The sequence below is a fragment of the Podarcis tiliguerta genome, assembly GCF_965153285.1.
Source record: "Podarcis tiliguerta genome assembly, chromosome: 5".
In the NCBI taxonomy this organism is placed as follows: domain Eukaryota; kingdom Metazoa; phylum Chordata; class Lepidosauria; order Squamata; family Lacertidae; genus Podarcis; species Podarcis tiliguerta.
The window spans coordinates 29,236,720-29,250,751 of record NC_139538.1 but is presented as its reverse complement, the minus strand read 5'-3'; the positions used below and the strand labels follow the sequence as shown (position 1 = coordinate 29,250,751).

Here is a 14,032-nt window from a genome sequence, read left to right as displayed (position 1 = left end):
ATCTGTGTCTTAATACTGTTGATATAGTTGAAGTCAAAGGTCTGGTTTATGAAATTAGTGAAGCAAGTAACTGAAGCAAACGTCTAAGGACATCTTTGCATCTTACATGCCAAGGCTGCTTGGTTTTGGTAGGTGTGTTAATAGGTGTTGCACTGCAATGTACATGCTCACATGCTGCCACTATCTTTCTTAAGTTGATAGCATGAGGTTTCAGCATAGTAAAGGCATCCAAGAAGCTGCCCTAACTTTCAGCAAAAGTGTGGTGTCATAAGGAACATCAGACACAAACGAAAGACCATCCACATCTGCTAGATTATTTATATTGGTTGCAGATCAAGCACATGAGGATAAAATCCAACAGACTTTTCTGAGACCCAGAAAGGCTACATGCATAATCAGCTATCAAACACATTGATATAACTAGCTCCAATTCTCCTGCTTTCAGATATATGGGGTGAAAGGATGCCTCTTCTTCCAAAACTGGACACACCCACCAATTTATTTCAGTGCATGCTTTCTGTGGGCAATAGACATTTCATTTTGGAGCGTATGGCTTTTGCTCAAGGTATTGTTTTCTTTCATAGAAAAAGAGGGTCCCTCAACACATTGTTCAAAGTTCTGACAATCCCCAGCTTCTTAGAAGATTCTTAGAAGATTTCAGTTCCTTGATGGACGATCCAGCAAATAGCACTGATTTCTCTTCCCAGCTTCCCCCTGTGCTAGTAAACATTTCAATAAGACACTGGAAACAGGACTTTGGGTTTGGCAATGATAAGCCTACCCTCTATCGGGGATTTATCTATCAATTAGGATTTTGTCAGGATTTTGTCCTATGCAACCTCCATTGAAGGAAGTGGGATGTTCTCACTCTTCCTGGTTATGCCTCAGAGAGCACTGTTGAAATTATATTTTTGTAGATTGGTTTACTTCTGCTGCTAAATTAGAATTGTGGATATGTAGTACTCGTGCTGTGATGATGAAGAACTGCTGTTGGTTTTTTGCAAAAGTAAAATGTAGCTGCAATCCTATGTATGGTTTCATTGTTCTAGGTAGGTCCCTCTGGTCATGTTCATATGTCACAGTAAACCATGGTTTAGCACAACACATGTGAGCTGGAAGTAGCCTGAGGCTTACTCTTGTGCTTCACCCTCTCCTCTCTTTCCTGTGTGCTGAGAGGAAATCTTTGGAAGGCTTTTTCTTTCAATTTCCCTTAAACATGGTTGGTTATTGCATCTGAACCAGCGATCGTGGATTGCACTAACTATGGTTAGTTTAAACAAGTCAGCTTCATAACCCATATTTTGAAGTTGGTTGGTTTTGAAACTAATCAGAACTACTGACAATGTAAAGTTTATAAGAAACTGACGGTAAAAGCTTCTGTGGTTCTCCTCCTGGCTAGGAGGACAGGGAAGAGGTGAGTGTGCAGGCCTATGGCTCACTCAGGCTTATCCCAGCTCATGCACGTCACATTAAACAATGATATAGCATGACATATGAACACAACCAAGAAGAAGAGTTTGGTTTGATATCCCGCTTTATCACTACCCGAAGGAGTCTCAAAGTGGCTAACATTCTCCTTTCCCTTCCTCCCCCACAACAAACACTCTGTGAGGTGAGTGGGGCTGAGAGATTTCAGAGAAGTGTGACTAGCCCAAGGTCACCCAGCAGCTGCATGTGGAGGAGCGGGGAAGCGAACCCGGTTCACCAGATTACGAGTCCACCGCTCTTAACCACTACACTCTTAACCACTATACCACACTGGCTTTCCAGTGAGACTTATTTCTGAAAAAACATGCACGGGATCAGGGTGTAAACATTAGCACTGCTGACCTCATTATATGGTGTATCCTGCATTCCAGAGTCTTCCTTCATAGCTCCTTCTTCTTTAATATTTGGTGTAATGTTGAGGAAAGCTGGCCACCCCATAGAAAACAAGCCTTTTTAAAAAAACAAGAGAAAGGGCCCCATGAATCTATTAATATTACACTCTTAAAAAGAAGAGGATGCTACTATAAAGAATGCTTTAAAGAAATGCTGATCAAAAGGACTTTTTTCAGAGCTCAAAGGGCGAGTAGAACAAATGGAATGGGGTAATTTTGTGATAGGTTATTTATGAATTCCATTCAGTTCATTAACCTATTGGCAAGGGTGCAGAAAGTTATGATTGGATGATTCTGGCAAATAATATTCTTATTCAAAAAGCATTACTGAGAAACGTCCCAAATAATTGTATTGCTAATATGGCAAGGCATTTCTTTATTTGGACCATTCATAAATAAACAACGCTCCTGGATTCTTTATAAATAAAAAAATGCTGACAGAATCATATGCTTTGTGTTTAGTCTTAAGTTATGAAAAGATGAATTACCTCCCCATCATCCTGCCCCCTTGCCAAGGTGGTTTGGGAAAAGAGGGTAGGGCAAGGTGGTGGCAATGAATACTGCCGGCACAGAATCTAGCCTCTTTTGAACATGGCCTGAATCTTGGATTGGCCTGAAACCATTTTGAAAGATTTTGAGAGAACAAACTGTTGAAATTCACATTTGATCCACTCATTTCAAGACTTAGAACTATCACCATAATATTTGTGAGTGGTCACATTTTCTCCCTTTCTCCTCTAAATTGGCTTATGATTTCGATTTTGCCACTACAGTAAATATATTTTATTTTGCTTTTGGAAACAGAAAAAAAAAATCACCAGAATGATGTTACATGGATTTTTTTGAACTCTAAATGCAGGAAGAATGGAATTTCACTGGGAAGAGCTACCATGTTATTAGGGTCCTCCAAATTAATTCATGGTATAGGAGTTTTTTTGTTCTATTAATTTCCTCAACTACGTGGCAACAGTCCAGTTCTAAGGCAATGGATGCATGCCTCCATCTGAGGACTGGAGGTTTTCCACTCGAGGGAGATGTAGATGTAGCTTGATTTACATGCCTTTTCTTTCTCCCATCCTTATTAGAAAGCAAGGCAAGGAAAATGCAACCTACAAGAGTAATGCAAAATGCAGTCCAAGCATAATCTAAAACTGAGAAAAACTAAGCAACCTACAACAAGCAGTGAGAATTATCTCACTACTGATCCCCACTTCCTTCTTGGATGCTACTAGATCAGGGATGGAGTGCCTCTGGCCTTCTAGGTGGTTCCCATTTGGCTGCGGTTGATGTGAACTGGAATCCAACAATATATCCAAGGCCGTGTGTTCTCCATCCATGTTCTAGATATTCCTTCTACCAGGACCTTGAAACCACTAGACTAAAGGTGGGACAAGAGGTAGCTAGAACTACTAGGGTACGGAGATAGGTGGACCCCACTCCACATACATGGTCATTGGGCACAGGGTTGCTGTTGCCCATGGGCAGCTTGCAGAAGTGGCCATGCTGACTTATCATGCCCTGGTGTGTGTTTGTGTGTGTTAGAGAGAGAGTGACCTTTGCAGGCAACCAAATTTCATTTTCTTGTTTATCTTGGTGGGTTTGCTAAGTGATTATTATTCAGGCATACCCCATGCATACCTTAATGTGGAAAGTCAATGACCTGAGAAGTTGTCTTGGAGTAATCCTTATAAGAAAAATGTATACAGCATTGCAGTAAAAGACTTCTTCTAATTCAGTCTTCCAACCAATGACAGAAACAGAGAGAAGACCTGACACCTCCCAATGTCAAAGAATATAAATATGCATCATGATATTCCCTCCCTTTTCAGTTAATCTCTTCTTCTGTTGAATCTCTGCAATCGGTGTGGGTCAAATGTGGTTGTCTATGCCACATAAACAGACGTGGTTAGAACACTCACTTCCTCCAGTATGAGTTGTTAGTAAGACATTACTATCAGAGAGTTCAGCATCTTCCAGGAGTGTACGAGAGGTACATATCTTTTCCATTTTCCAGTAACCTACGATAGTGTGAGATGTTATTAGCATTCTGCTATCTGTATGTGTTAATACATGCATATTTAATGATACACACTAAAGAAATGAGATACAAATGTCCCCCTTCCCAAAAGAGATTGAGTTAAGCTTCATTTTCACACCACATGCAAGGTTGTAACCATTGATTTTACTTGTTGTAGTATCTTACATGGGAAACATTTGAGACGAGTCAAAGCTGCTTAAAGGATAACTACAAAAGGACATGAATTTCATCAGATTGAAATAGGCGGTCACATTTTACTGTTTGCTGCATCAATGCTAGCCTTGGAATAAAGTTATCTTACCCTTTCTTTTCAGGTATTCGGCAATGAGGGCAGCTATATGGATATAGCACATAGCAGCCTGCAACAAGAAATTGTATGCAAGTGTTAATATTAAGCCGCACAGATTTTCTTTATCCTCATAAATGTCAGGCAAGTGTTTTGCAGAAAGGTAGCCAAGCTTCACTTGACAGATTTATTAGTCTGAATGTTTGTGCAAAACAAGAAAGTGATGCTGAAGACTTTACTTGAGCTAAGCTCCAGTTACCAAGAGATTTGCCTAAAAAGGCTAAGAGTATGGCTAAATGAGAGCATCAGGATTTCAACCATAAAAACAACAATCTGGGTCATGTGCTTGCAAGAGCTTAGAAAATAAAGGAGTCTAAAATAATTTGAACTCTGAATCAGGTTTCTTTTGGGGTGGGGAAGGATGCACGGTAATACTCAATAAAGTGCCTGCATTTTAACAAAATAATTGTTAGCAAATGTCAACGGGTGATAATACATGCTCTGCTCCAGCCAGATGCATTTAAGTCAGACTCATATAGAGTGCTCCTCCCAATCCCTTTTGGATACAAAATCAATCATTAGTATTTGCAAGTTACCTCTGACAAGTCACCATTTCTAGCATGGATCTTGGCCATGCTTTCTAGCCAAGTCCTACGCAGTTCAGGCGTGCTGGCGTATGAATTTGCCAAACTGTACTGCAAATCCACTAGCATCTCGGGGTCCTTCTCATGTTCCTTCATTTGAGCTGTAGCCATCAAAACTGTCCTTATGCGTTTGGTCAAGTCTTTCACTTCTGCTGGGAAGTTACTGTTCTTTGGGGAGGAGAAGCAGCAGAAGTGTACTTTTAAACTTACAGAATTTCCGTTTCCATGTTAAATCACATACTTTTGGCATAGATGACATAGTGGACCATACACACAACCACTGGATCCTGTGCTTGCTGGCTTCTGCTCCTGCTCATACACAGTTACTGACATCTTTGCATGCCACTCCTTTTTTGTGCATCATCTTTTTTATATAGCATTTGTCATGCAATTCAAAACCTTGATCATGTACAAAGTGGTAGCTGCACATCTAGCCGCAGACAGGGCAGGTGGAATATGCAAGACTTCCCAAAGGTCATAGGAGTTAGCCAAAAGATACTGGGTCAGAATGGATGTGTATGGAGGCAAAAAGCCATGACCCCCAATACATTTTTGTGAACCCTCTCCAGGAATCTAATACATACTTTGGAAAGTTATTCATTCACTAAGCATTTGGACACCTCTTGAGATACTGTAACACAATTTTGCATGAAGGTTAGTGAGATCAGGGAGCAGGTTTTTGTCTACGTTTGGATACAACCAGATGTCACTTTGAATCAAGATGGCAGACTGAACCATTGAAAACTGCACTGATTTTAATTGCTGATTTCAAAACTGCACTGATTTTTGGTCTCTTAGAATTCCAAGGGAACACTGTTGATGAGGCTACCAGTAGCATACAAAGCAGACTGAAAAGAGCAACCTCTTATAGAAGGTTTATAGAACTGTAATGTCCGAAGGGACCACGAGGGCCATATAGTTTAACCCCCTGCAATGCAGAAATCTTTCGGCCAATGTGAGACTTGAACCCATGACCATGAGATTCAGTGTCTCATGCTGTACTGAGATCTTCAGCTTTCCACTGACATTGATCTATTTTTTCTAAAGGACCCAGTCCATGTGATACTTATCAGCATTATCTTTTTATTTATTACATTGGTGCCCTACTTTTCAGCCCTGATTAGTTCCTGAAGAAGCTTATAATGAATATCTACCAGAATATACAATTTCATCAGACTTTGTACTGATAAAGCAGGGGAGAGGGTGTCCAGGAACAACTGTTTCAATAGCCACAAAAATTGGTGTGATTTAGCAATACCCTAAATGATTCTGAACAAATTTCAAGTCAATATTGGGTAATTTATTTACTCTAGAAATAGCTTCAGTAATTGCAGTGGTGAAACAAAATACAATACAGTACCTGCATAGATATTAGCAGTAGGGACTGGACTGAATTATGCATCTCAGAGTGATTAGAAAATTAAGTATATTCCTTTTGCAAAATATATTTTTGGAAGATTTTCACAGAAAGGTCTGAGATTGTAATAGAGGATAATGTAGATTAGGAACCATCTATCTATAGTTGTAAGTAATACCAGTCATTTCTTACTTTCATTTGCTTGTCTCCATTAGCGAAGTTATTTGTAATCGCCAATGAATGCTGAAACCGGGAGCCTCCAATGCCTGCATCTGCAATCAACTGGCTTACAGCTTTGATGAGCTAAAAAAACATTAAAAGGAGGTGTTAGCATAAGTAAATCAAGCTAGCAAGTGGTTATTCCTTAGACAAACTACTAGTACAACTTAATAGACTGCAAAAAAGGGCTGTAGTTTAGGGGCAGAACATCTCCTTTGCATGCAGAAGGTCCCAAGTTCAACCATCAATTTCTCCAGGAAGGGCTGGGAATGTCCTGTGTCTGAAATCCTGGAGAGCCTCTGCCAGCCAATGTAGACAATACTGAGCTAGATGGCTCAAGGGTCTGACCTAGTACAAAGAGGATCCTATGTTGACTGAGTTACAACATGGACCATAGTACAAGTAGTTGTCTGGGTCTCCATGTATATGCTCAAAGAGGGAACTAACAACTCAAATGATGGCAGTGCCCCATGCCACATTTCAGAATTATAATCAGGGATATATAGGACACTAAGTGTGTCTCCTCCTGCCAACCTAGCAGTTTGAAAGCACGTCAAAGTGCAAGTAGATAAATAGGTACTGCTCTGGTGGGAAGGTAAACGGCGCTTCCGTGCGCTGCTCTGGTTCGCCAGAAGCGGCTTAGTCATGCTGGCCACGTGACCAGCTGTACGCCGGCTCCCTCGGCCAATCAAGCGAGATGAGCACCGCAACCCCAGTCGGTCACGACTTGACCTAATGGTCAGGGGTCTCTTTACCTTTACCTTTAAGTGTGTCTCAATAAGAATTCAATGCTGTGGACTGCATTTCCAGAATTAAACCTGCACCCTTCCAACCTGAAACTTTCCTTTAGTTTAAAAAGAAAAGTTGAGGTTTTTGAGATTTTGCCAAGGTACAGCAGGACTGGAAGAACAGAAGTCCTTGGGAACTCTATGTGATAATCTGCACATAGACAATGCTCATCTCTAGACTGAGTCGAGGCAAAAACTAAAACAATGCCATGACCAGGAAATTCAAAAAGTAATCTGTGTGGGATGCTTATTCGTCACCATAGTGTTTACTTACCTGCAAATGGGACCTGACTATTGACTTCTGCTTATTAAATTCAAAGTTCTTTCTCATGAAGAAATACAGCAGAGCAGAGGCTTCCATCTGTGTTGACCGTGACCTGTGATTGCAGCACTTAAGAATTTCATAGCAGAATGAGCCACATAAGTCAGCCTGCCCTTGGAAGAATGCTGAAGGGAACTATGGAGACAAAGATACACCTTTGCTACAACATAAGAGATTTCTTATAACACAAATGCAACATCTGTCAGTGCTGGAAGGCAATCAAAGACCTCATGCCACTTATAAACTGCCTACAGTTGAGAAGGAGCTAGTCGTGACCCACAAAAAACACCAACAAGATTATCTGCGTGGGCCACCGTGATCTCCAAAGATCATTGCTCAAGGTCATTCTGATTCACCCAGGTGTACATGTCCTAGGGATGCAACACAAGTATTGCTGCATATGTGGCTACCTGACACCTAGCTCAATGGTTGCAAGCGAGCACGAGGCAGGAGAAACACTCAGAGAGCAACATGTTGTATGGTCGCTGTGTTTAGGGAAGCAGACCTCTCCCTCACTAGAAGTCTTCAGGCAGAGACTATAGACAGTCATCTCTCGGGGATGTTCTAGCTCTGGATTTCTGCAGTGTATAGGTAGAAGCAGTGGCGTAGTGTGGGGGGTGCAGGGGGGGCCGGCCGCACCGGGTGCAACATCTGGGGGTTAGGGTTAGGGGGCGCAAATCCACGGGTTAGGGGGCGCAAATCCACGGGTTAGGGGGTGCAAATTACTTGCCTTGCCCCGGGTGCTGACAACCCACGCTACGCCACTGGGTAGAAGGTTGGATTGGATTGCAGTAGGAGTTGGCTAAATGGGGGCGCCTCCATGAACTCACCTTCACCGGCATCACTGCAGATTACTGGGAGGAGTGAGGCAGTAGCAGGGTTGGTGGGATGCAGATGTAGCACTGGAGTCAAATGGATGCCCCCACTTGCACCGACTTTGCTGCTGCTTCACCCCTCCCAGTTCGTTGCAGTGATGCTGGTGATGGAAGGTCATGTAAGGGCTGCTGCCTCACCCTTCAACTCTTATTGATCACGGACTCCAGGAAAGCATAGGGCTCCCCCCTTCTGCCTCAATAACTTCTAAAAACATCCTAAGAAGTGGTTGAAATAGCTTTAAGTCCCCATTTGCTTTTGCTTCTGATGGGATTTCTCCTCCTCTTTAATTTTGATAGGATGTATCTAATATAAAATCCAAATAAATATAGTATCCAATTAATGATATGAATAAATGAACTGAGATTTCTCTGAGTAATAACATGATCTGCTGAGCAGACTACGGAGAATAAGTAACATTATTCCCTGCATGCCACCGGTTGAGATGAGATTACTAACCACCATAGATATTTCAAGGAAGCATCCAAATCCATTCACTCCAGACAATGGAGTGGGTGGCTCAGATGACCGGAGAAAGGACACAGCTCAGTGGCAGAGAGAACATGCTTTGCATGAAGAAGGTCCCACATTCAGTCCCTGGGTTCTCCAGGTAGGGCTTGGAAAGACTCCCTGCCTGAAATCCTGGACAATCACTGCCAGTCAGAGTAGAGCTACTGAGCCAGATGGACTAATGGTCTGATGCAGTGTAAGGCAGCGTCTTATGAATCTGTACGTCTCCACTCTCCCACTATTAAACAGGCTCCTGACAGTCTGCCACGTAATTGAAAGCTGTTCCTGCTGGGTTTGTCTAATGTTTCCCTTGGCCCTAGAAATATGCTACTGGCGGCGTTACAATATCACACGTTGCGAAAGAAAAGCATTCTCCTCGCATTCTGTTTCGAGTACTTCACCGTAGGAAGGGCTTGTCTTTATCTGGCACAAATGTGGCTTTTGAAAATTTGCCATATTAAGCAATGACCGAAGATGGTGGGGGGAAAAGCTGTGGCTGGAATGGGCAATGAGGAAGGGAAGGCTAGTTCAACTCCATGCTGCAGACGTATGAGTAGGACTGCAAAGGCTTCCCACTGGCATCTATCTGGTGAGAACAGAGGGTTGGACTAGAAGTGCCTTTGGTCTGGTCTAGCAGGTCTGTTCTTATGTGCGTATGTTCAGTAGTCCATGAACAAACACAAGGAGCTTTGCTGAAGAACTAGATTTAAAAAATAATAATGATCCTGGACTTTCTCTCCTAAATAATTCTTTATGAACTCTAATGTTGAATGTTGTCTGGGTATCAAATATCTACTGCTTGATGCTAAAGCTCAATTTAATTCCATATTTGATTTTAATATTTGTTATAAGAAAGGACGTGACTGTTAATATTTGGCTGTATTTGATCTTCAATAATATCGATCTATGATCAAATATTACAGCTGACATGCAATGCCTTTGTTGGAACTCTAGCATTTGATAGCTAGCATCTGCTTTGTTTTTTTAAAACAACCAACAGATTGATAACATGCCTATAGCAAGCAATGTCTGAGGTAAAATTTTGAATCTAAAATACAAATTTCTATGAGAAATTATCTGAAATTGTATTTCGGTACTGATTTCCAGGATGCAACTTGATCACCAATTATGTGGCAGACATGGTTTCAATGCTGGTTTAAACAACAAACGAGCATTTCTTATCACCGGTGACCTAACTGTAGCAGGGACGTACCTTACTCACAAACAATCTAAGAGCAGCAAAGACGTGCTTGAGGGCTGCTGCAGAGTGATTGATTTGCAGAAACAGCAGGAAGGTATCAAAGACTTTCTTCATCAGTGTGTTCTGGCAATCTGATTGTTGCAGCTGTCTCTGAAAAACGAGCCAACAAACATCTTTCAGTCTTTCAAAAGCTAAACTGCCTGGCTTTCTCTGCATCTGTTTCTCCTGCCCAAATGGGCAAGGCCTGCTTTAACAGAATTAGCAGCACAATATCAAGTCAGCTGCTTCAGTACCACCTCCCAAAGTATCTCAAATAATATCTTCTCCCTTAAAATAATTCTACCTCCCCCCACTTGCTGCCCCTTAGGCCAGGAAGTTCCAGGACACTTCCATGATGTTCCTCCTCCTACTCCTTTCATCAAAACCTATGTTTCTAGGAAGGCTTTGCCACCAGGGGCTGCACTGTTCACCCGACCTCCCTTTGGTCAGCTTGTTGCAGCATACCAAGAAGGAAAGGTGGAAAGCTGAGGTGGCAGTGCAGTGCAAATGCACTGGCAGAGCCAATCAGACACTCCTATTGAGATGTTTGCACAGTACGGACCTCACTGTTGTCTTATCTTTCCCTCTCTCCATCCAGAAAAACCTGCAGCAACCCAGCCTGAGGGAGATCCATTGAATAGCACGTCACACCACTACTGTTTGGCACAATGCCACAATCTACTGAAACTTTAGTTTAGGGCAATGTTTTACTGTTATAACACATGCCTTGCATGCAAAAGCTCCAAGGAAAAAAGAGAGAGAGTAAATATACATTTTTAACCTTTGCAGAACTTTCTGATATTATATCATATGCCTGCTCACCTGCTTACGTTTCCTAAATCTGCATAACTATTGTGAATTGCAGAGGAAAAAACACCACCCTCAGATTCTAGGGTACATCAACAGTAAATGTAGCCATGCACATTTTTCTGTCTGAAAGGTGAATTGCTTACATCTCTGCAAATGCCTATCACAGAAAAATACGAATGTCTATGCAACTGTATGTAAGAAACAGGGCACAGTCGAAAGTAGGAAGTAAGAAGAATCTTGGTAGAGGGTTAAAAGCATATCATAATGATACATAATGCAAGGTGCATTGGGCCTAGCACATTCCACTTACTTTTCCAAGCATGATTCGTAGATTTTACCCAGATATGATACCTTTCGGTCATGTCTTTCTCCAATATATATATATATAAAACTGTGCAACTATAATAGGTTGGCGTAAATAATAGAACACTGTGATTTTCATGTAAAGCATGATTTTGTCATATGGAAATCATACCTGGTGATGTTGAGTAAACAGACATAATAAGTCAAGAATAGTAAGGCAAACTTCCGTGGCAATGTTGGCTTCAGTATCTACGTAGCACACAATATCTGTTTCATTGGAACCACCTACAACAAAACAAATGTCATGGGAAAATGTATTTGAAGACAACAAGGGCAGACCAATTCACTAATGGCAAGTGCCAACAGTGAAGGGGAGGTCTTTTTAACAGCATTTGTGTAAAACACTAGGCTTTCTATCACCGTTATTTTTTTAGCTAAATTGCTAAAGATATAAGCTTGAATGAGTTGTTTTAATGGATGCTCTGGAATAAGACTCATAAAGACTCATTACCCACACGGCAGCAGCTGATATTAAAACAAAATTCAACATACACCTAGGTCTTTTGTGCTTACTTGCAATGGTGCTGTCTATCATCTGCAGGAGTTTAGGGTTGGAGAAGGCATTCTTGCCACGTATTATTGGTAAAGTTTGAGACCTGTGGTGCTTGTGGACGTCACCGCTGGAGGCAGAATGTATCCTGCAAAATGAGAAGTTAAATGATACATACTGTGTCCCAAAAGTTCTTCATTTGCTTCAATAGCCTATAGAGTAAGATGCCAGTTTCTATTTGACATATTCCATTTTCTCCCAATATGAATGTAATGAAGCAAGGAGAAGTAATGGGCAGCAAAGTGGGATATAAAGCTCACTAGAAAGATTATTTAGCTGAAATTTTGTACACATGTGTTAAGTAACTTTAGGGACCTGGGTAAACTGCCAATTGTCTCCTCATGCTTTGCTGCACCAATGACAGAAGGGGTTCAGGATTGGAAAACTGAATCTTGAGTCACAGACTCTGCATTTTTGTGCACAATCTTTAATGGTGTTTTATGTCTTATAGCTATACACTGCCCGGATATATTATTGTATAGCAATAAAATATATTTAATGGGTTGTATATTTAGCTAAATTAATACCTCTCCTTAAAAAGGCAGAAACAAGTATAAAGCATATGTGGTATTAATATGGCTATACTTATTTTTTTCTTTTTAAAGCAGATGATTATTGGAGGGCTACAAACCCCTCCCCCCCATCATGGCATCACAACAGGGCACAGGAATTTAAAATATTACTATTATTATTATTTAAGAGTTTTTTTAGAAAATGGGAGGGGGATGTTGACAAGCCACAAAAAACCCCCAAAAAACCTCTCAGGGGTACGTTGGATGTAGCCCATGTATCCATTCCTGCTATTATAGGTCCTGCAGATAAGCATATCTTTCTTTTATCAGAGGTGTAGGCTGGGGCTTCAGCAGCAGAACAGATTTCTTAACAGCAGAACTTCCAATTAATAAAGCTCTCAAAAACAATCAGAAGGAGCACTGGCAATTATCAAGATTCTCTTAAGATACAGCCTTCTAAGTCTTGTTAAGTTAAAGGCACAATGGCAAGAAAAAGACCAAGTGATTGCTTTGGAGAGAGTAGAGTGAAGCAGTGGGTTAAGAATTTGCTGCAGTACACCTCATTGCTAGGCCTTTGTTTTGTCGAGGCGTCAGGGTCGTTTTCCTGTAAACATGCCGCAATACAATGGCCCAGTGAAAGGATTCATTCAGATCTGTAAAGTGAGATCAGGGCTTATTCTGGAGCGAGAAGCAAAGGAGTGCATCATTCCCCCTCATGCTTCATTTGGTCCAGCCACTCGCCATGACACAAGGCTATTATACTGGCAACTGTTGAGTTTCAATTAGCTGTGCATGAACAAAGTGGCTCTCAAAGAACCATGGGATAAAAATATAAATGTGTCTTAAAGCCGACAAGCAGAGCAGATTCAAAACGTTCAGCCCTTAACAGTAAGATTCATCTCACTGTCTTCAACGAACCAAAGCAGCACAGCAGGGATTTTAATCACAATACCTAAGGATTCCTAAAGTCAAAAAACCAAAAGTGAACTGGATGGGAACCCATCAACATTTCCATCTTTTACAGGAGGCTCTGAACTTTTTGCAATGCTGGTGTTGGAGAAGGAGGAGTTCCCACTTGATTAATTTATGATTGCTCAAAAGTAAGCCCCATTGAATTCAATGGGGCTTATATCTCTGTAAATGAGATTAAGATTCTACTCTAAATCACACATCTATCTGAAAGTACTAAAACTCAACAACGGGAGGTGGTGGAAGATACAGGTTCTGTTAATTACAGCTTGCAGAAACAAATCTGGAGCACTTTGCTTTTAAGTAAAAAATGAAAATATCGGGGAGATGTAGCCATGTATAGCTCTGCTTTGCACACTGGCTGCTTTGCCTGTGGTAGGTCTACATGCAGATCACAAGGCAGAGCTGTCATGCCCAAGGAGCTGTAAGCTCAAAGCAGCCTAGTTCACAGCACTGAGGTGAACCAGTTGCAAAACTGGCTGGATCTATTAGTGCATGGGATGAACTGGATACAAGATAAACATTACAAAGATATTGTGCTCATGTGGCTTGTTAGATTGAAGTAATTGCATGAAAAAATATAGCGAAAAAGAAGAGGAGCATGGGATAGGGTTACTGTTGACTCCTTTTAGCTTGGAATGAAGTTAAAAGCTCAGTAGCAAAATGTATCT

At 41.3% G+C, this 14,032-nt stretch overlaps 1 protein-coding gene across 25 annotated transcripts in view; it reads right to left on the bottom strand.

Moving 5' to 3' along the window:
• Positions 1–14,032, bottom strand: part of DOCK10 (dedicator of cytokinesis 10) — a 197,411-nt gene that overhangs the window by 14,982 nt on the left and 168,397 nt on the right. For 17 of the 25 annotated variants that reach the window (XM_083442506.1, XM_083442522.1, XM_083442504.1 and 14 more), the window contains 9 exons: positions 11,844–11,968; positions 11,443–11,555; positions 10,131–10,268; positions 7,487–7,669; positions 6,398–6,508; positions 4,801–5,016; positions 4,220–4,277; positions 3,800–3,898; positions 1,831–1,937 (listed from right to left, as the gene is read on the bottom strand). In XM_083442506.1, coding sequence (XP_083298632.1) covers positions 1,831–1,937; positions 3,800–3,898; positions 4,220–4,277; positions 4,801–5,016; positions 6,398–6,508; positions 7,487–7,669; positions 10,131–10,268; positions 11,443–11,555; positions 11,844–11,968 — 1,150 coding nt within the window. Of the gene's footprint in view, positions 1–1,830; positions 1,938–3,518; positions 3,899–4,219; positions 4,278–4,800; positions 5,017–6,397; positions 6,509–7,486; positions 7,670–10,130; positions 10,269–11,442; positions 11,556–11,843; positions 11,969–14,032 lie in introns of all 25 variants that reach the window. The other 8 variants (XM_083442513.1, XM_083442515.1, XM_083442514.1 and 5 more) reach the window with 2 other exon arrangements.